The 18,411-nt window shown below is 50.2% G+C and overlaps 3 protein-coding genes across 8 annotated transcripts in view; 1 reads left to right on the top strand and 2 right to left on the bottom strand.

The window, feature by feature from the left end:
• SMG5 (SMG5 nonsense mediated mRNA decay factor) overlaps positions 1-5,318 on the bottom strand; it is a 37,919-nt gene extending 32,601 nt beyond the window's left edge. For all 3 annotated transcript variants that reach the window (XM_066362198.1, XM_066362196.1, XM_066362197.1), the window contains exon 1: positions 5,093-5,318. Coding sequence is in view for 2 of the 3 variants with exons in the window: in XM_066362196.1 (XP_066218293.1) it covers positions 5,093-5,166 (74 nt within the window). In the remaining variant the exon portion in view is untranslated. The remainder of the gene's footprint in view (positions 1-5,092) is intronic.
• Positions 5,319-6,758: 1,440 nt separating this feature from the next.
• On the top strand, positions 6,759-14,538 carry TMEM79 (transmembrane protein 79). Of its 3 annotated transcripts, none has more exons than XM_066362194.1 (4): positions 6,759-6,872; positions 7,642-8,439; positions 8,689-8,902; positions 13,476-14,538. In XM_066362194.1, the coding sequence occupies exons 2-4, from the start codon at positions 7,683-7,685 to the stop codon at positions 13,681-13,683; spliced, it is 1,179 nt and encodes a 392-aa protein (XP_066218291.1). In that variant the 5' UTR covers positions 6,759-6,872; positions 7,642-7,682; the 3' UTR covers positions 13,684-14,538. The 3 variants fall into 3 exon arrangements, with proteins under 3 accessions (XP_066218291.1, XP_066218292.1, XP_066218290.1); XM_066362195.1 differs by having other exon boundaries at positions 6,775-6,872; positions 7,520-8,439; positions 13,520-14,538; XM_066362193.1 differs by having other exon boundaries at positions 6,775-6,872; positions 7,520-8,439.
• Positions 14,539-14,786: 248 nt separating this feature from the next.
• GLMP (glycosylated lysosomal membrane protein) lies at positions 14,787-18,105 on the bottom strand. Of its 2 annotated transcripts, XM_066362191.1 has the most exons (6): positions 17,948-18,105; positions 17,245-17,502; positions 16,828-17,028; positions 16,484-16,702; positions 15,380-15,636; positions 14,787-15,267 (listed from the first exon to the last, which is right to left on the bottom strand). In XM_066362191.1, exons 1-6 carry the CDS (start codon positions 18,062-18,064, stop codon positions 15,102-15,104), a joined length of 1,218 nt encoding a protein of 405 aa, XP_066218288.1. In that variant the 5' UTR covers positions 18,065-18,105; the 3' UTR covers positions 14,787-15,101. The 2 variants fall into 2 exon arrangements, with proteins under 2 accessions (XP_066218288.1, XP_066218289.1); XM_066362192.1 differs by lacking the exon at positions 15,380-15,636.
• Positions 18,106-18,411: the final 306 nt, after the last annotated feature.

Raw genomic sequence — 18,411 nt, 5'->3', positions numbered from 1 at the left:
AGGACTATGTATATATTTTTGTGGAGAGGCTCCAGAGCTCTCCTTAGATTCTCAATCCAAATAAGGTTAATAACCACTACTCTGCCTGACCAGGTGGTGGCACAGTGATTAGTGTTGGATTGGGATGCGAAGGACCCAGGTTTGAGACCCTGAGGTCGCCAGCTTGAGAACAGGTTCATTTGGTTTGAGCAAAGCTCTCCAGCTTTGAGCCCAAGGTCACTCGCTCTGCTGGAGTCCCTCCCCTCCCGGTCAAGGCACATATGAGAAATCAATCAATGAACAACTAAGGAGCCACAACAAAGAATTGATGCTTCTCATCTCTCTCCCTTCCTGTCTGTCTGTCCCTATCTGTCCCTCTTTTTGACTCTCTGTCACAAAAAGACAAACAAAAACCCTCCACTATTCTAAGGTCTAATTGCAAATTCTTTTTTTTAGCTTTCAATTTTTCTTTCTTCTTTTTTTTTTGTATTTTTCTGAAGTAAAAAGCGGGGAGACAGAGACAGACTTCTGCATGTGCCCTACTGGGATCCACCTGGCAAGCCCACTAGGGGGCGATACTCTGCCCATCTGGGGCATTGCCCCGTTGAAACTGGAGCCATTCTAGCACCTGAAGCGGAGGGCCATGGAGCCCTCCTCAGCACCCAGGCCAACTTTGCTCTAATGGAGCCTTGGCTGCAGGAGGGGAAGAGAGAGACAGAGAGGAAGGAAAGGGGGAAGGGCAGAGAAGCAGATGGGCGCTTCTCCTGTGTGCCCTGACCAGGAATCGAACCCAGGACATCCACATGCCTGCCAACACTCTACCACTGAGCCAATTGGCCAGGGCCTAAATTTCTATTTCTAATTTATTCTCTTGACATTGTTTCAAGTGTCCCACTCACTATAACATCCTCTAAACACATCAATGCCCCATGCAAAGTGCTTTCCATCCCTATTTCCCCTCTTCCCTCTGGCTATTGCTACCCTGCTGTCTGTATATATGTATTATGTAAATATGATTTTGGCTAATCCCTTCACCTTCTTTTATTCCATTCTTTCTTCTCCCTTCCCCTTGACAGCTGTCCATCTTTCCTCTGTGACCCTACCTGTTTCTATTTTGTTCCTCAGTTTATTGTGTTCATTATACTCCACATATAATTGAGATCATATGGTATTTGTCTTTCTCTGCCTGGCTTATTTCACTTAGCATAATACCCTCCAGGTCCATCCATGTTGTTGCAAAATGTAAGATTTCCTTCTTTTTTATGGCCGAGTAATATTACATTGTGTAAATGTGCCACAGTTTTTGTTGTTGTTTTTATGTGGCAGAGACAGAGTCAGAGAGGGGGACAGATAGGGACAGACAGACAGGAAGGGAGAGAGATGAGAAACATCAATTCTTCATTGTAGCTCCTTAGTTGTTCATTGATTGCTTTCTCATATGCACCTTGACTGGGGGGCTACAGCAGACCGAGTGACCCCTTGCTCGAGCGAGCGACCTTGGGCTCAAGCTGGTGAGCCTTGCTCAAACCAGATGAGCCGGCACTCATGCTGGTGACCTCGGGATCTCGAACCTGGGTCCTCCACATCCCAGTCCGACACTCTAGCCACTGTGCCACCGCCTGGTCAGGCATGCCACAGCTTTTTTATCTTCTCATCCACTGATGGATACTTGGGTTGTTTCCAGATCTTGGCTATTGCAAACACGCTCCCATGAACGCAGAGGTGCATATCTTCTTTTGAATTAGTGTTTTGGGAATCATAGGATATATCCCTATAAGTGGGATAGCTGGGTCATAAGGCAGTTCCATTTTTTTAAAAGATTTTATTTCTTCATTTTAGAGGAGAGAGACAGAGAGAGAGAGAGAGAGAGAGAATGGAGGAGGAGCAAGAAACATCAACTCCCACATGTGCCATGACCAGGCAAGTCCAGGGTTTCGAACCAGTGACCTCAGCATTCCAGGTCGACACTTTATCCACTGCACCACCACAGGTCAGGCTAGGCGGCTCCATTCTTACTTTTTTTTTTAAGTGAGAGGAGGGGAGATAAGAGAGACAGACTCCCCACATATGCCCATCTGGCAAATGCTTGAATCAACCAAGCTATCTGCTATCCTCAGTGCCCAGGACCAATGCTGAAACCAATCAAGTCACTCACTGTGGGAGAAGAGGGAGAAAAAGGGGAAGGGGAGGGAGCAGATGGTCGCTTCTCTTGTGTGCCCTGACCGGGAATCAAACCAGGGAGATCCATATGCCAGGCTAACACTCTACCCAATGAGCCAGGGCTCCATTTTTAATTTTTTGAGGAAGCACCATACTGTTTTCCACAGTGGCTGCAGGAGTCTGCATTCCCACCAGCAGTGCAGGAGGGTTTCCTCTTCTCCACACCCTCACCAGCACTTGCTTATTGATTTGTTAATGAGAGCCACTCTAGCAGGTGTGAGATTACTGTATATCTCATGTGGTTTTAATTTGCAAATCTCTGACTAGTGTCATTTAGCATTTTTTCATATACCTATGGGCCTTTTTACATCCTCTGTGGAGAAGTGTCTATTCAGATCTTTTGTCTATTTTTTAACTGATTCCTGTCTTCCTGGTGTTGAGTTTTATAAGTTCTTTATAAATACTGGGTAATCATAAATTCTTAAACCTCAGTGGACTCAGTACTTTTTTCTCCATTCCCCATCAGACCATAGCTCCTCCACTAAACTGTAATCTCTTTTAGAACAGAATCACAAAAATTGTCCTGTGTCTCATTCACTACTGCAATTCCAGGCCAAGCAGTATTGTTTTTTTTTAACTTCTTTTTAATTTAATTTAATTTTTAATTAATTAATTAATTTTTATTTATTCATTTTAGAGAGGAGGGAGGGGGAGGGGAGAGAGAGAGAGAGAGAGAAAGAGAGAGAAAGGGGGGAGGAGCAGGAAGTATCAACTCCCATATATGCCTTGACCAGACAAGTGCAGGGTTTTGAACCGGCAACCTCAGTGTTCCCAGGTCGACGCTTTATCCACTGCACCACCAGAGGTCAGGCTTCTTTTTCATTTTAGAGAGAGGAGGGGAGGCAGTGACAGACTCTGGCATGTGCCAGGACCAGGATCCACCCAGCAAGCCCCCTGTGGGGCAATGCTCTGCCCATCTGGGGCTGTTGCTCCATTGCTCAGCAACAGGGCCTTTTTTTTTTTTTTTTTTTTTTTTTGCTCCTGAGGCAGAGACCATACTGCCATCCTCAGCACCCAAGGTCAACTCATTCGAACCAATCAAGCCATGGTTGCAGGAGAAAAAGAGGGGGGGAGGGGTGAGAAGCAGATGGTTGCTTCTCCTATGTGCCCTGACTGGGAATTGAACCTGGGACATCCACAAACCTGGCCAATACTACTGCTGAGCCAACCGGCCAGGACCAAGCACAGTGTTAAAAAAAGAAAAATATTTTTTAAGTTAATTGGCCTAATTAATTTGTGCTTGTATTACTTCCAGCATCTCTTCTCCAGCTGCCTTTTCTTCTGAGAGACTTAAAAAACTTCAGAATTTCATTTTTGGAAACAGCTCACCATGGAAATGTCCTGAATTTACTAAAGCTCTGAGTAACAGTTTCATGGTCTAACGATAAATTTATCCTGGGCACTGAAATCAGACCTCACTCCTCCAGTTCCTTCCATCAGTCACCGCTGCTATAATAAAGAATAAAACAGAGACCTGCTGCCTCAAATTTCTACCCCGCTAAAGTCAACAACATACAATTACAGTCAGAGATACCTATGTGCACACATGTAAGCCACACATACAAATACATCAGCTTAAATCAGTCAGTCCTGTGAAGGTACAGACTTGAAAAAGAACTACACTTGACAATGATTAGAAGGATGACCAAAGCCATTACTAAAAGCTGGAGACAAGGAATCCTGCAGACACTGCCCATGCTCTGTCTGAAGGCAGTGCTGACACTTGGCAGCATGACAAGGCACACGTGCTACCCCAGCCAATTCCTCACTGGGACTGCTTGGGGCAACCCACAGCGGCAGCCCAGGGGCTGCTGGATTGGATCACTTTTCTATTTTGGGAGCAGCCTATACTACCCCATCTTTTGACTTACAAAGCCAGAGCAGGCAGGATGCCTACTCAGAGGAGGAAAAGACACATGCTCTTGACTCTTTCACTGCCAAGATGGGGCCCAGGGTTCAGCGGGCAGTCTTCTCATGCAAACAGTTCTGTTCAGTAGAACCTGAGCCTGAACCCTACTCCCTATTAGAAAGCAGAAAACTCAGCTTGATTTCTATGCTTCATTCTATTTCGATCCAGTTCTACAGCCCATATTCTAACTGCCCCCCACAAAAAGTCCTTGACCCAGGGTGGGAAGAGTTCATACTGGCCTGTTCCCAATAGAGGGTTGAAGATGTTGAGGAGTGTGCATAGCACTGTGGAAATCAGAAACTAAGAATGTAAGTTGCCTGGCAAAAGACTGCTGTCATGAGGTTGGCAGGACGGCAGGAATCAGGAGTCCCCTGGTGCCCTGAAATGGGGGCTACCATGACCTAAGGCCAATCGCCTCAAAGTCTTTCATGCCTCTTTCGGTTCAACAGTCTTTCCGGCCTTTGTTTTCATTTAGATTCCGAAGAATTAGAGCCATAAGAGGCTTCAGAGAGTATTACATCCAAATCTCTCCTTTTAATGATGAGAAAACTCATTCCTAAGGTCACACACAGAGAGGTGACAAGGCAAGGACCTGAACCTGGCTCTCTCTCCAGTAAATCCTACAGGCTTCTTAGTACTATTCCCTTCCGGGTTTCTCCATCTCTGACCCCACGCTTTACCTTCCCAACCCCTCAATTCCCACCTTCTTACCCAAATCCGCAAAGCTCGGTGCCTATACCTAGCTCACCGCGCACCGCGGAGGGGAGTCCTCCACGTGCTTCTATCCAAACCTCTCAGCAACCCAATTCCCACTTTCAGCTCCATCACGGATTACGGGACCCCGCCCCCCGCCCCCTCCAAAACTGCAACCTCTCCATCGCCCGCACCCCAGCCCCGCATGCTGGCACCAGCCGCCCAAAGGCCCCAAACCTCGCTGTCCCCTACTTCCCTCCGCAGCTGCACTCACGCTCCGGCCCCTCTCACCGGTAAAGTCGCTTAGTGTGAAGGACTTTAGCGTCGGGCTCGCTGCTCTCCCCTGTGGCGGGGCCTTGGCTCATGATGCCCGGATCCGGGGATGGCTCCCGGTCACAGGCCCCCGCCACCCACCGCTACTGCTACCACTGCTGTCTCCGACCGTAGCCGCAGCCGCCACCACGACCGGCCCTGCTCGGCCGCCATCGTTGTAAGGCGGCTGCCTGCGACAGCTCCTCCTCTTCCTGCCACATCTCGCGATAGCAGCTCCACAGTTGCGGGCCAGTGGCCTGCTGCTACCAAATCTCGCGAAATTCGTTTTCCCTCCCGGGAAGTTGCCCGAACTAACTTCGGGCAGTATAGCCTCCTTCGGGCTTCCTCAAGTCCTTAAGGAAAACTTTATTGACAAAGCTACCAGAGAATGAACAGTGGACCCAGTCAATGGGCTGAATGAAGCTAAGCGGGATGCGGTAGATGGGCTCATGCTGGGAGCTAGGACTATGACTTTGCTTTGTCCTACAGTGGTTATTTAGTCCATCATTCTGCTCCCCCTCACCATTTGAGCCAAGTACTTTTTAGATTAGAGTGATTACAAGTCTGCCTTTTTCCCATTATTTAAACAAAACAAAACAAAACAAAAATGTATGTGAAAATTTTCTTATAAAGAGCCGAACAAAACAAGAGTAAGGCATTCCAAGACGTGACTTGTACAGCGCCTTAGCCCTTCAGACTCTCCCTCTCAAAGATTTCCAGTCCAGCAAACATTTATTGAACACCTGCTCTTTTCCGGCCTCAAATGCTGGGTTCTGGAGACAAAAATGAACAACCCTTATACACCTCCCCACACAAAGCCCAAATGACTTTAGAAAGGTAAGGTCCCAAAGGAATGAGGAACCACTCCCTCATGTTTCTGTCCCCCCTCTGTCCTCCTACTGAAAAGATCACCTTGGATTCCTGGATGCCTATTGCTTTCTTGACCTTAAACCTAAGCTAAAAAGCAAGGTGTTTCGGGTTTTGGGGTGCTGTGTACACGATGTAGTGGAAACATAAATTTCCCTTTGACCATTATCATCCTGGTTCCAGCCACCCACCCCTTTTCTGTTTCTGAAACAGCATAAGTCTTTCCTACTTATTGGCCTTTCACTCCCTGTTCCCTTGCCTGGAACATTCATACTCGGTTTCCCTTTAGGTCTCAGCTCAAATGGCACCTTGGCGAATAGGTTTTTCCTACTGAAATTATCTTATTGATTTAGTTGCTAAACTTCTTTATTATCTGTTACTCCAATAGAACAAGCTCCTCAAGAGCAGAGACCTTGCCTGTAATCTTGTTCTCTTCCCTTTCTATGCCTAGAATAGTGCCTAGCTAATAATAGGTGCTCAATAAATATTGAGTAAATAAGTGTAGAAATTCCACCTCTTTTCTGGGTATTCCAACCTACTTTAAACACCCTTTGATGCACAAACCCGATGGTTCACCTCTGCTTTCCTGAGGTGGGAGCTCCTATATGTATATCCCATTTACCTAGAACACACCCATTTATGACCAGCTGCCCCCCCCCCCCCACTTTCAGAAAGAATGACATCCTGTTCTAATGCTTTTTCTGTCGGCAGATTCAGCAGGGCGGGGCCTGCCCCTTTAATCTGGGCCCCACCTGCTCTGGTCAGACTGGTTTGGAGACACAGGTAAAGGGAGGGAGAGAAAGAAATACTTGCAGAGCCAGCAGGTAGCTGGGCAGCTCCTTTGCTGACGCTGACGCTGGGGACCGACCCTCCACCTCTCTCCAGATGCAAAGTAAGAGGGTGTCATGGGTCCAAATGGCAAGGGGGTAAGAGGCATTTAAGGAGGTAGAGGGAGGGGGTCAGCCCCATCAAGGAGCAGTGAAACAGGGATGGATGGTAAGGAGAGGAGAAAGACAGGAGAGGAGGCATAGAAAACAGCCATGATTGGACCTAGAAATCAGAATGCACAGACCTAGGCCCTCCCGAGATTGATGAGGTGGGCCAGTGAGGAGTTTAGAAATTGCCCAAATACCCAGACTGGAGACTAAAGAACAGGGTGCACTATTACTGCCAGTTTCTTGGGACAGATTTGTCAGGAAATCACTGGTATCAGTTGCCAGGAGAGTTCCATGCAGGGATCTCAAGGGAGAAGGGAGATTTGAAGGTAAAGGGACAGCCTCTCTGTCCACAAGGAGATCTTTAGTGGGAAGGGAGCTCTTAACAAAATTCTAGGCGCCTCTTCTTCCTCCTATTCTGCATTAGGGTGGCAATGACCCCAGGGGGGGACTAGCTGAGGTCACAGCTACCAGGGCCTATGCCCCCTGACTCACCCTCTCCTGCTAGATTGCATTTGATGTCGAGAGGGTGCCTCCATTTCAGCTGCTTACTTCCCTCCTGCCTCCTGCTCAACACCTTCCTCCATATCATGTTCTTCCTAAGGTCCCAGAAGGGGCAAAAGCCCATGAGGCCAGCTGCCCTAGAGCGATCCCATTTTATCAACTCATCCTAAGGGCCAGAGGACAGGAGCTTCTGACAGAGCTTTCTTCTGCTAACCTCCACAGTGACATGACCTCACGGTAGACTCTAGAACTGAGGTCCCAGGATGACAGAACCTGAGACCCTGGCCCTGTTGGAAGTGAAGAGGCCTGAGGCCCTGGAGAAGAGCCCACCCCAGGACTTGGTTCCCAATGGCCGGCAGCCAGAAGGGGAAGGTGGGACTGAGTCCCCCGGTGCTGAGTCCTCTAGAGTGAGGTCTTCAGCTGGGTCTCCCACAGCTGGAGAGGGGGCTGAGGATGGTCTAGACAGCACAGTGAGTGAGGCTGCTACTTTGCCCTGGGGGACTGGCCCGCAGCCCAGTGCCCTGTTCCCAGACCCCCCTGGCTGGCGGGACATTGAGCCTGAGCCCCTTGAGTCGGAACCACTCAGCAAGCTAGAGGAGTTGCCTGAAGATGATGTCAACCTGCTGCCTGAGAAGGCGATCCGGGCCTTTGTGCCCATTGACCTACAGTGCATTGAGCGGCGGCCCCAGGAGGACCTTGTGCGTTGTGAGGTGGGCGAGGGTGAGCGTCGCCGGACCTTCCTGCCCACCCGAACCACCCAACCTGAGCCCTCTGAGCACAAGTGGGCCGAAGCTGTGGTGAGGCCACCCGGCCACTCCTGTGGGAGCTTCGGGAGCTGTGGGGGCCATGAGGGGCTGAGGGCCGTGGCCTCGGTGGGAGCTGCCCTCATCCTCTTCCCCTGCCTGTTGTATGGGGCATACACCTTCCTGCCTTTCGATGCCCCTCGGCTGCCCACCATGAGTTCACGCCTTGTCTACACACTGCGCTGTGGTGTCTTCGCCACCTTCCCCATCGTGCTGGGTGAGCTGGGGCCCTGTGAGAAGGAAGGGGGCATCTGGGAACTGAACCTTCAGTCAGGGCCTGCCTGGCTTGGGGAGCAAGACTTTTTCTTCACTCAGCCTAGACCCTCAGGGCCTCCCACACCCTCTGTGCCTCTCCCCTCCCAGGACCCCCTAAGTTCCTCTGTGGTAGAGCTCATGCCCCTGCTTCCTGCCTCCTGTTCCATTCTGACCCAGGTTCTCCACCCCCTCCACCCCCACCCCTGCCCAGGGCTCCTGGTATATGGATTGAGCCTGTTGTGCTTTTCTGCCCTGCAACCCTTTGGGGAGCCACGGCGGGAGGTGGAGATCCACCGGCAGTATGTGGCCCAGTCGGTCCAGCTCTTCATCCTCTACTTCTTCAACCTGGCTGTGCTTTCCACCTACCTGCCCCAAGACACCCTCAAGCTGCTCCCTCTTCTCACTGGCCTCTTCGCAGTCTCCCGGTGAGTTGGGGCTGGGCGTTGGGCACAGGGGAGGTACTGGTGCTAAAGTAACCCGTGTCTGAATATCTGGAGAGCCAGGAACAGGGAGCTTTCTGGATCCTGCATCAGCCCGAATGTGTGCCCTGGAAAGGTGAGTCCACTCTCTCCTTTGTACTTCACCTCACCTCACCTGGTGGCAGGTGATAAGCTTGCATGTCTTCCACTGGAAGCTGATTTCAGAGACAGTTAGCCATCTAGAACTGAAAGGCTTTCAGGTGTCGTATAGACCCAGCTTCCCACCCATTGCAGTCACTCCTCTGTGACAATCAGATCAAGTAGCCATTGGCCTCTAGTTGAACACCCCCTATAACCAAGTGCTCAGGTAATCTGTTTCATTTTTCAAAGATCCTAATGAATACAAAATTCCCTATATTGTGCTAAAAAAACTGCTGCCCTGACTGGTCTCTGAACTTGCCTAGGACAGATTTAGAAATTTGACAACAGCTCTCAATACCCTCCCTCCAACACCCTGCTTCCGTAGTGTTTACTTTGCTAAGTGGCCCTGATTCCTTCACTGTCCTGGGTCCTTCCCTCTGGGCAGGAAATTCTCCTGCTTGTCATACAGGGTGAGGGGGCCTGGTCAAGGATATTGTCCTGCTCATACAAACCAAGGCTATATTAGCTATCATGGCAGCCTCATTATTCTCTTCCATGTAGAATTTACAGTCACTTGATATCCTTAGGTGTGCTTTCACGTGAACTGTTAACCCAGAAGGTACCTTTGAATTTCTGAAACCAAATAAATGCAGGTCTTCACACTTTTTCTCTAATATATTTCCTTTTGTCACTTTTGATCTATGATTCCAGGTTGCTTTAACTGCTAAAATGTTCTTTCTATTGAGCTAAAATTTGTCTTCCTGTTACTTCTGATTGTTGTCTAGTGGTCATCTGTCCCACCAGGCTCCCATCACGCAGCCCTGCATTTTCTCCCAGTAGATGTTTCCTGAGATAAATGTCCCCGCTCGTGTAACTCCACTTCCCATCTTCCTCTCGGGTAATGTTGGTCTCAGATATAAGTTGGCTTAAGCAGTAAGAATCATCAGGGAGATGAAGACTCAGCGATTGTCTGGTCCATCCTACCCATTTTTTTTTTTTTTTTTTGTATTTTTCTGAAGTTGGAAACGGGGAGCCAGTCAGACAGACTCCTGCATGCACCGGACCGGGATCCACCCGGCACGCCCACCAGGGGGCGATGCTTTGCCCATCTGAGGCGTTGCTCTGCTGCAACCAGAGCCATTCTAGCACCTGAGACAGAGGCCACAGAGCCATCCTCAGCGCCTGGGCCAACTTTGCTCCAATGGAGGTTTGGCTGTGGGAGGGGAAGAGAGAGACAGAGAGGAAGGAGAGGGGGAGGGGTGGAGAAGCAGATGGGCGCTTCTCCTGTGTGCCCTGGCCGGGAATCGAACCCGGGACTCCTGCACACCAGGCTGACACTCTACCACTGAGCCAACTGGCCAGGGCCATCCTACCCATTTTATAGAGAGGAAATCATGACAGATTGGGGGAGAGTCACTCAGGTCAGTCAGCAGAAGGGACAGGACTAGAATACAGGTCCCTTCCTTCCCTCATTCAAAGTCCTTTCTTCTCTACCATGGACAAGTTATTTAAGCATTTTGCATCTGTTTCATCATCATCCATTTCATCTATGAAATGAAGGTGCTGTGAGGATTGAGTTAAATCACGTAGAGTGAATACAATAGCCTGGCTCTTGGTAAGGGCTTGCTGAATGTGAACTTTTACCATTATTGTAACATGCTGCCTCCTGGTGCAATAGAGAAGCCAGCAGTTACTCTTCCCTATGTTTAACAGGTAAAAATGTAGAGGCATGTCAATTTTGTAATAAGTTGTTCTTCACCTATTAAGAGGAAGCTGCCGCCTTCCCCCATGGGGGAGTGTGTATTTTTAGTGGATCTTCCCAGAGGGGCACTTTGGTTGTGGCTTACTCATCCCTCTGGGCTTCAAGCCCTCTTGAAGCTGCCTTCCTTACTCTCTTCTTTTCCTCTGCCCCTCTGAAATGGCAGGAGAGGGGGTGGTGAACAGGCTTGGGTTCAAATCACAGTTTTACTATTTCCCAGATGTGTGACCCTAAACTAGTCTTACTTAACCCCTTTGGAATCTTAGTTTCTTCATCTGTGAAAGGGGAAATACAGTGCAATGTATTGTATTTGTAAAAGGATGAAGAAACTGTTTATATACTGATGAAAATAGTCTCCATGATATTTAAAATGGGAAAAAAGTCAATGTGCATAATAGTCTACATAGTATGCTACCAAGCTTAAAAAGTGGTGGTAGGCCCTGGCCGGTTGGCTCAGCGGTAGAGCGTCGGCCTAGCGTGCGGAGGACCCGGGTTCGATTCCCGGCCAGGGCACACAGGAGAAGCACCCATTTGCTTCTCCACCCCTCCGCCGCGCTTTCCTCTCTGTCTCTCTCGTCCCCTCCCGCAGCTAAGGCTCCATTGGAGCAAAGATGGCCCGGGCGCTGGGGATGGCTCTGTGGCCTCTGCCTCAGGCGCTAGAGTGGCTCTGGTCACAACATGGCGACGCCCAGGATGGGCAGAGCATCGCCCCCTGGTGGGCAGAGCGTCGCCCCATGGTGGGCGTGCCGGGAGGATCCTGGTCGGGCGCATGCGGGAGTCTGTCTGACTGTCTCTCCCTGTTTCCAGCTTCAGAAAAATGAAAAGAAAAAAAAAATAATAAAATAAAATAAAATAAAAAGTGGTGGTAGGAGGAAAATATAAATCTTTTTGCTCATAGATATGTAAAAAAATCACTGTGGCTCAAGAAACCATAATATTGGATGCCTGGGGTGGGAGTGGAGTAGAGGTGGAGAATACCCCAGGCAGAAGAGAACAGAGTGGTTGGGGGTCGGTAGAGGAAGACATTTTACTGTATGCATTGGTACCACCTGACTGGTGGTGGCGCAGTGGGTAGAGTGTCTTCCTGAGACACTGAGGTCCCAGGTTCAAAAACCCAAGGTCACTGGCTTGAGCCCAAGTTTTGCTGGTTTGAGCGTAAAGGTCGCTGGCTTCAAGCCCAAGGTCACTGGCTTGAGCAAGGGGTCACTGGCTCAGCTGCAGCCTCCTAGTCAAGGCACGTATGAGAAAGCAATCAGTGAACTAAAGTGACGCAACTAAAAGTTGATGCTTCTCATTTTTCTCCCTTCTTCTTTCTCTCTCAAAAACAAGCCAAAAGAAAAAAAAGACAACTATATGCATTGAATTCTGAACCATGTGACTATATTGCCTACTCAAAAAATTTTAATTAAAATTTGAGCAGTTGCCTGATCTGTGGTGGCGCAATGGATAAAGCATCAACCTGGAACACTGAGGTCGCCGGTTCAAAACCCTGGGCTTGCCTGGTCAAGGCACATATGGGAGTTGATGCTTCCTGCTCCTTCCCCCTTCTCTCTCTCTCTCTCTCTCTCTCTCTCTCTCTTCCCTTTCTATAATGAATAAATATTAATTTAAAAAAATCTTTAAAAAAAATTTTGAAAAGTAGCCTGACCAGGTGGTGGCACAGTGAATAAAAGGTCGACCTGGGACACTGAGAACCCCACTTCAAAACCCCAAGGTCACTGGTTTGTGCGCAGTTTCATCCAGCTTGAGCGCAGTGTCGCTGGCTCGAGTATGGGATCATAGATATTATCCCATGGTCGCTGGCTTGAGCCCAAAGATCTGTGGTTTGAAGTCCAAGGTCTGGCTTGAGTCCAAGGTTGCAGGCTTGAGCAAGGGGTCACTGGGTTGGCTGGAGCACCCAGGGTCACGGCACATACGAGAAACAATCAATGAACTAAAGTAACACAACTATGAGTTGACATTTTTCATCTCTCTCCCTTCCTGTCTGTCTCTCATACAAAAAAGAAACCCCTCCCAAAAAAACAAAACCACAAAAAACACCATACACACACACAAAATTTTTGAAAAGTAAACAAAAGAGGGAGGGGAATAATAAACTCACCTCATAGCAATGTGAGGAAGTCTAAAAAACAATTTTTTTTTTTTTTTGAGAGAAGTAGGGAGGACAGAAACATCAAGCTGCTCCTGTATGTGCCCTGACTAGGAATTGAACCGGTAATTTCTACATTCTGGGATGACACTCCAACCAACTTAAGTATCTGGCCAGGGCTTCTTCTTTTTTTAATTTATTGATTGATTATTAGAGAGAGAGAGAGAGAGAGAGAGAGAGAGAGGGAGAAAGGGAAGCATTCATTTGTTGTTCCACTTCGTTGTGCATTCATTGGTTGCTTCCTGTGTGTGCCCTGACTGGGTATTGAACCCGCAACCTTGTTGTTTTGGTCTGATGCACTTAACTGACTGAACTAACTGGCCAGGGCCGGAAGTCTAAATTAAATACGTAGTGCCCCTTGAGTAACTATCAGTGTGCCTGGCACACAGTACATAAACATGTACTGTCTTTAGAAGTATCAGTCGTACCTATCAACCCTCATCTACCTCCCTCGCTGTGTGTTCTTCCCACCTCAGCCTACTGCTACTTAGCTACCCTGGGGGTGGCCTGACCTTTTCTCACCCTGGCAGGCTGATATACTGGCTGACCTTTGCTGTGGGCCGCTCCTTCCGAGGTTTCGGCTATGGCCTGACGTTCCTGCCCCTGCTGTCCATGCTGGTGTGGAACCTCTACTACATGTTCGTGGTGGAGCCTGAGCGCATGTTCACTGCCACCGAGAGCCGCCTGGACTACCCCGACTATGCCCACTCAGACTACAGGCCTCGCCCCTGGGGCTGAACCACTGAGTCCTCTTGCCCTCAGCCTGGGTGCCTCGATGAAATGAACCCTGCTACTAACTGGACAGGGTCCCATCCAATCAGAGCTTGGACTGCCTTCCTCCCTCTCTTCCAATTGGAGATGTCCTTCACCTTAGGAACCTGGGATAGTCATGAGGGAGGGAGGTAGACCAGATGTTTTCTTGCAGAGAAAGAGGTAAACAGTTATGTTCCTTAAGGATGCTGAGAACACCAGGCCAGGACTAGGAGAAGCATGGTTCCTTCGTGAGCAGCATCCCACTACAGCCACGAGGGCCCACCACTGCTGGACTCTTTTCTACTCTCCAGCCTCCTGTGAGGCAGTGTGCAGAGCCACAGCCAAAACTCTGACCATTTTTGTGCCAGTTGTCTCAGCAGAGGCCCTCAACGAGACTGGAAATATTGCTCATGCCTAAAGATAAAGACTGGACATCAGATCAAATAGGACTTTCATGTTGGGTAAAACCACCCTGGAGGTGTGGGTTGAAGACCCTCCACGACTGGCCCTCACAGGCCCTTTAACCTCAGTCAGGACTATTACAACTGCTCCAGCCCAGAGCTGCTGCCTCCTCCTTTCCAACCTATTAGGCCCCTGTAACTTCTAATCTCCAAACGGCCCAGAAGAGAGGAGCGGACAGAGAAACCTGCTTCCCAAAAGGGGTGTGTGTGTGTGTGTGTGTGTGTGTGTGTGTGTGCGCGCACGCGTGCGCATATGTGTTTCCCCATCTGTGTCCACACATGTGGTGCTGGGGAGTGGTTGGAAGGCACAGAGGCTGGTGTTAACCCCGTGTGAATGTGTGTGGGGGAGTGGGTGTGACAGTAAATGACTACTACAGTCTTACTTGGCTCTTTCTTTATCTTTGCACCTGAGTCACAAGTGTCCCTTCCTTGTTTGATTCATACTACGCCAGAAACTTCCCTGCTCCACATGATGGAGAGTGGCTGGGAGGAACTTTGGTCTCATGTGAAGAGAAAGAACTAGATCTGGTGAGAAAATGGGGCCATACACAGAAACCTGCCCTCCACACCCACCACTTAGCCTTTTTATTCTCTGGAACCAACCCAACAACACTCACAGAGACAAACCCTGGGACAAAATGGTCTATTTCATGCCCACAAGGCAGCAACCAGTCAGAAAGCTTTTCATTTCAGCCTGTGAATCCCATCCAAGAGAAATGGGGTCTAGAGGGGCAGCGAGGCAACTCCAAGTGCACCAGCCCTCTAGCAATAACCTGTTCCTGGTCATCCAGAATATGAAGTTGATGCTAGTCTCTGAGGTTCTGCAGAAAAGCAAGATGGGAGAAAGGAGTAGCTGGCTGGAAACATTGACCCTCAAACCTGCAGAGGTTTAAGGCATAGCATGGCAAGTCCAGTAATGTCCTTCCCTCTTGAGAGCAGGCCTCAATTTATGGGCTGATATTCTGAGTGCCTTTTGGGGCCCAGCAGCAGAAACAGGCCTCCTGCCAGCAGCACGAACCCTGGAGTACCCAGGGCCATCGCCATGATGCCTAGGACTAGCGGGGACAAGGCATCCACTGGAGGGGTACCCATACCCAGGAGCATTGACCTAGAGCAAGCAGAGTGAGAAAGAGGTCAGCAGGCTTAAAAGGAAAGGCTGAGAGGCCCAGCCCTCCTCCACTTCCACCTCCCAAACCCTCGGCCCAGAACCCAACTCTCACCAGCTGAGGTAGTATTGATCCCAGTAGCCAGGACCTGTAGAAGTCCCAAATGTCAAATTGAATGCACAGAAGTTGTCCTGTGACCCAAAGAAGGCTCGGACAATGGGTGACTGGGGGAGAAAGTACGCCAAGGTGGGATAAAGAGGTGAAGCTTGGCATGGAAGGGATGATTCTCGGTTCCCCTTCTTCTGGGAGAAAGCCACTGGTCGCCACTGCACAAAGCCTGTTGGGAGGGAGCCCCACAGCAACTGGTCCAACTGGGGAGAAAGGCAAGGCAGGGTGAGGAGGACCAACCTGTATGTGACTCTTCTGTACCTCTACCATTCTCAGACTTCATCTGTCACTAGTTATCCTGAGTCCTGGGCCTGGTTTTAGAACTCACAGGCTGTTTGTACCAGGACCTCGATCTTTCCTCTGTAGAGAGGGGAGGTGGACTGGATGAGCACTGGGTGGTTTTCCAATTCCGACTCTCTGCAAGCCTACACTCAGCTCCCTCCTCTGGGCCCCTAGGCCCTTGCACATCCCATGCGCCAGAGCACTGATTCACACTGCACTGCCTGCCTTCTGCCTTCTGTCTTCCCTGCTGAGAGCAGAGACTGAGCCAATTTTATTTTTTATTTTTTTGTATTTTTCTGAAGTTGGAAACGGGGAGGCAGTCAGACTCCAGCATGCGCCTGACCGGGATCCACCCGGCATGCCCACCAGGGGGCGTTGCTCTGTTGCAACCAGAGCCATTCTAGCGCCTGAGGCAGAGGCCATAGAGCCATCCTCAGCGCCCGGGCCAACTTTGCTCCAATGGAGCCTTGGCTGCGGGAGGGGGAGAGAGAGACAGAGAGGAAGGAGAGGGGGAGGGGTGGAGAAGCAGATGGGCGCTTCTCCTGTGTGCCCTGGCCGGGAATCGAACCCGGGACTCCTGCATGCCAGGCCGATGCTCTACCACTGAGCCAACCGGCCAGGGCCTTAGCCAAATTTAATAGCATGGTGCCCAGCTCTAAAAGCTGAATAAAGTGTTGCTAAATGATAAACAGTTGGATGATGTCTGAGGTCCTAATTGGGGTTCCATCTACATTCCCCCACCCACTTGCCTCTCTGCTGAAGGCTGACCTGGAAAACGGCAGGTGCATATTCATCGTTGATGGACTGCTGCACCAGCATTGAGGGGCAGTCAGGGCCCTGGCCTAAGGTGGCTACCTCCAGCCCAAAAATGGAGCGATTTCCTCGGGGAGAGGCCCCAACCAGCGCCACCTCTAGCTGGCAAGTGTCCACTGTGTGCAGGAGGTGAGGGGGTTGGGCTGCTCGGCCGGATCTGGAGAAAGCCTGCACCTAAGATGGAGGAGGCACGGGGGTGTGGGAAGCAGATGGGTGTCTGTACATGAAGGCCACTCCCATCATTAACTCCCACCCTCATAAACCAGGTTTTTGAGTTCTTCTGCTTCCCATGCCCTTACCCTGAAAACCAGGCTGCCATTGGCAAAAGCCCTGGTGGGGTCGTGTCTGAGGTGGCCTCGAAATGTGGCACTCAGGGTGGCAGGATCCAGTGAGTCAGTGATGTTGTTCCAGGAGAATTCAGCCAAGGAGTACGGGGGATATGGTTTTCCTGGAGGCTTTGCTGCTGCATCAGACGTGTTGGTGCTGTCAAACTCAAACAGCTGGTGGGTGGGGTGGGGTGGGGTGGGGTGGGACTGGGCTTGCCTGAGTCCAGCTTTCTTCTGAATCAACCCCCCCCCACCACCACCACAATCACTCACTGGACCATATGCCCAGATTCTCACACCTGACTCTACTTAATACACCCACTCCTCAGTTCCTCCCTCTAATTTGATGAACCCTCTCCTCTTCCCCTTGGTTTTCCCACACCTCCTCACCCTGGTAAAGACAAGGGCAGAAGAAAACTGGATGCTGTCCTTGGGGAGCACCATCAGGCCCCCATCAGGCTCAGGGGAGAGCAGCCGGCTCCAGTTGACACTCAGGTTGCTGTAGGGGGTATTGGTGGCCACCAGAAGCACAGCTGGAGGCCCAAGGCTGCTCCACACATAGTGCAGTGTGGAATTGGTGCCCACTGCTCGGATATGAAGCAGGTTCTGGGGGGTGCCCACCTGGTCAGGGATGACCTCCAGAGACACCTAAAACATGGAATGGTGGAGGGTGAAGAGAACAGGAGTAGGGAGAGACAGAGGGCAAAGGAGCAGCTTGGGGACAGACACAGGGTGGGGCCTAGGCAAGAGAAATATGTGTCGGAACTAAAGGTATCTTGGTAGGGTGAAGGAGAGGGTTTAAGAGTCAGAACTGCCCTTACCCTGCTTGAGAGATCAGGGCATGAAGCTAAGGGGAGGAAGAAAAACTACCACTGCCTGGACCTGGGTAACTCAGGGCTGAGTACGAGTCCAAATTTCCCCAGCAGACAGGAAGCCCTCATACCCGCCCTGCTCCACGGCTGCCCCCACCCTCAAGTTGAAGAACTCTTCTCCTTGCAGCCACCATTGCCCCTCCACCCCTTGACGCCCTAGATTCCAACCACCCCCTTCAAGGGTAGCATTTCCTGAAATCTCTACTGCGTTAGCCCCTCACCTGGCGCGTCTCCTCCCCCAACAGGCCAAACGGAGCTGCGGACAGAAGACTCAGGAGGAGGATGGGGGTGGGGGCACAGTGCCCCCACCCCCAGCGGGGTCCCTCACAGCTGCACATGCAGCCCCAGCTTCAGAGGTCGGAAGAGACACCGAAGTCATGTGACTTACACACTCAGCTGATCTCTTTAACGGGCGGGGCCATCACACCAGTTCTTAAAGAGACCACTTCACTTCCAGATTTAGGTTTGAGTGAGAATAGAAATTAGAAAGGTAAGAAGTCTGTCATCCCTAATTGGGCTGGCAAGAAAGACATCCAGACTAGATAGATACATAGACATACGCCCAACCTCTTCTACTCAACTGATCCCACTGAACAGTTAGTTACCTATATGATGTCTAGATTCAAGATTCAAATGAGATCCCAAAAAATGACTTTGGTAGAAAAGGGACAGAGAGGAATTTAAA

This window comes from Saccopteryx leptura, chromosome 2 (assembly GCF_036850995.1).
Source record: "Saccopteryx leptura isolate mSacLep1 chromosome 2, mSacLep1_pri_phased_curated, whole genome shotgun sequence".
Lineage (NCBI taxonomy): Eukaryota > Metazoa > Chordata > Mammalia > Chiroptera > Emballonuridae > Saccopteryx > Saccopteryx leptura.
This window is presented reverse-complemented; position numbering and strand designations above follow the sequence as displayed.

Coding starts and splice junctions, on each gene's coding strand:
- TMEM79 (XM_066362194.1), top strand. CDS start 7,683: ATGACAGAACCTGAGACCCTGGCCCTGTTGGAAGTGAAGAGGCCTGAG. Junction 8,440..8,688: donor CACCTTCCCCATCGTGCTGG/GTGAGCTGGGGC, acceptor ACCCCTGCCCAG/GGCTCCTGGTATATGGATTG. Junction 8,903..13,475: donor GGCCTCTTCGCAGTCTCCCG/GTGAGTTGGGGC, acceptor TCACCCTGGCAG/GCTGATATACTGGCTGACCT.
- GLMP (XM_066362191.1), bottom strand. CDS start 18,064: ATGTGCAGCTGTGAGGGACCCCGCTGGGGGTGGGGGCACTGTGCCCCC. Junction 16,703..16,827: donor ATGGCAGCCTGGTTTTCAGG/GTAAGGGCATGG, acceptor CCTCCATCTTAG/GTGCAGGCTTTCTCCAGATC. Junction 15,268..15,379: donor GATCAATACTACCTCAGCTG/GTGAGAGTTGGG, acceptor TGCTTGCTCTAG/GTCAATGCTCCTGGGTATGG.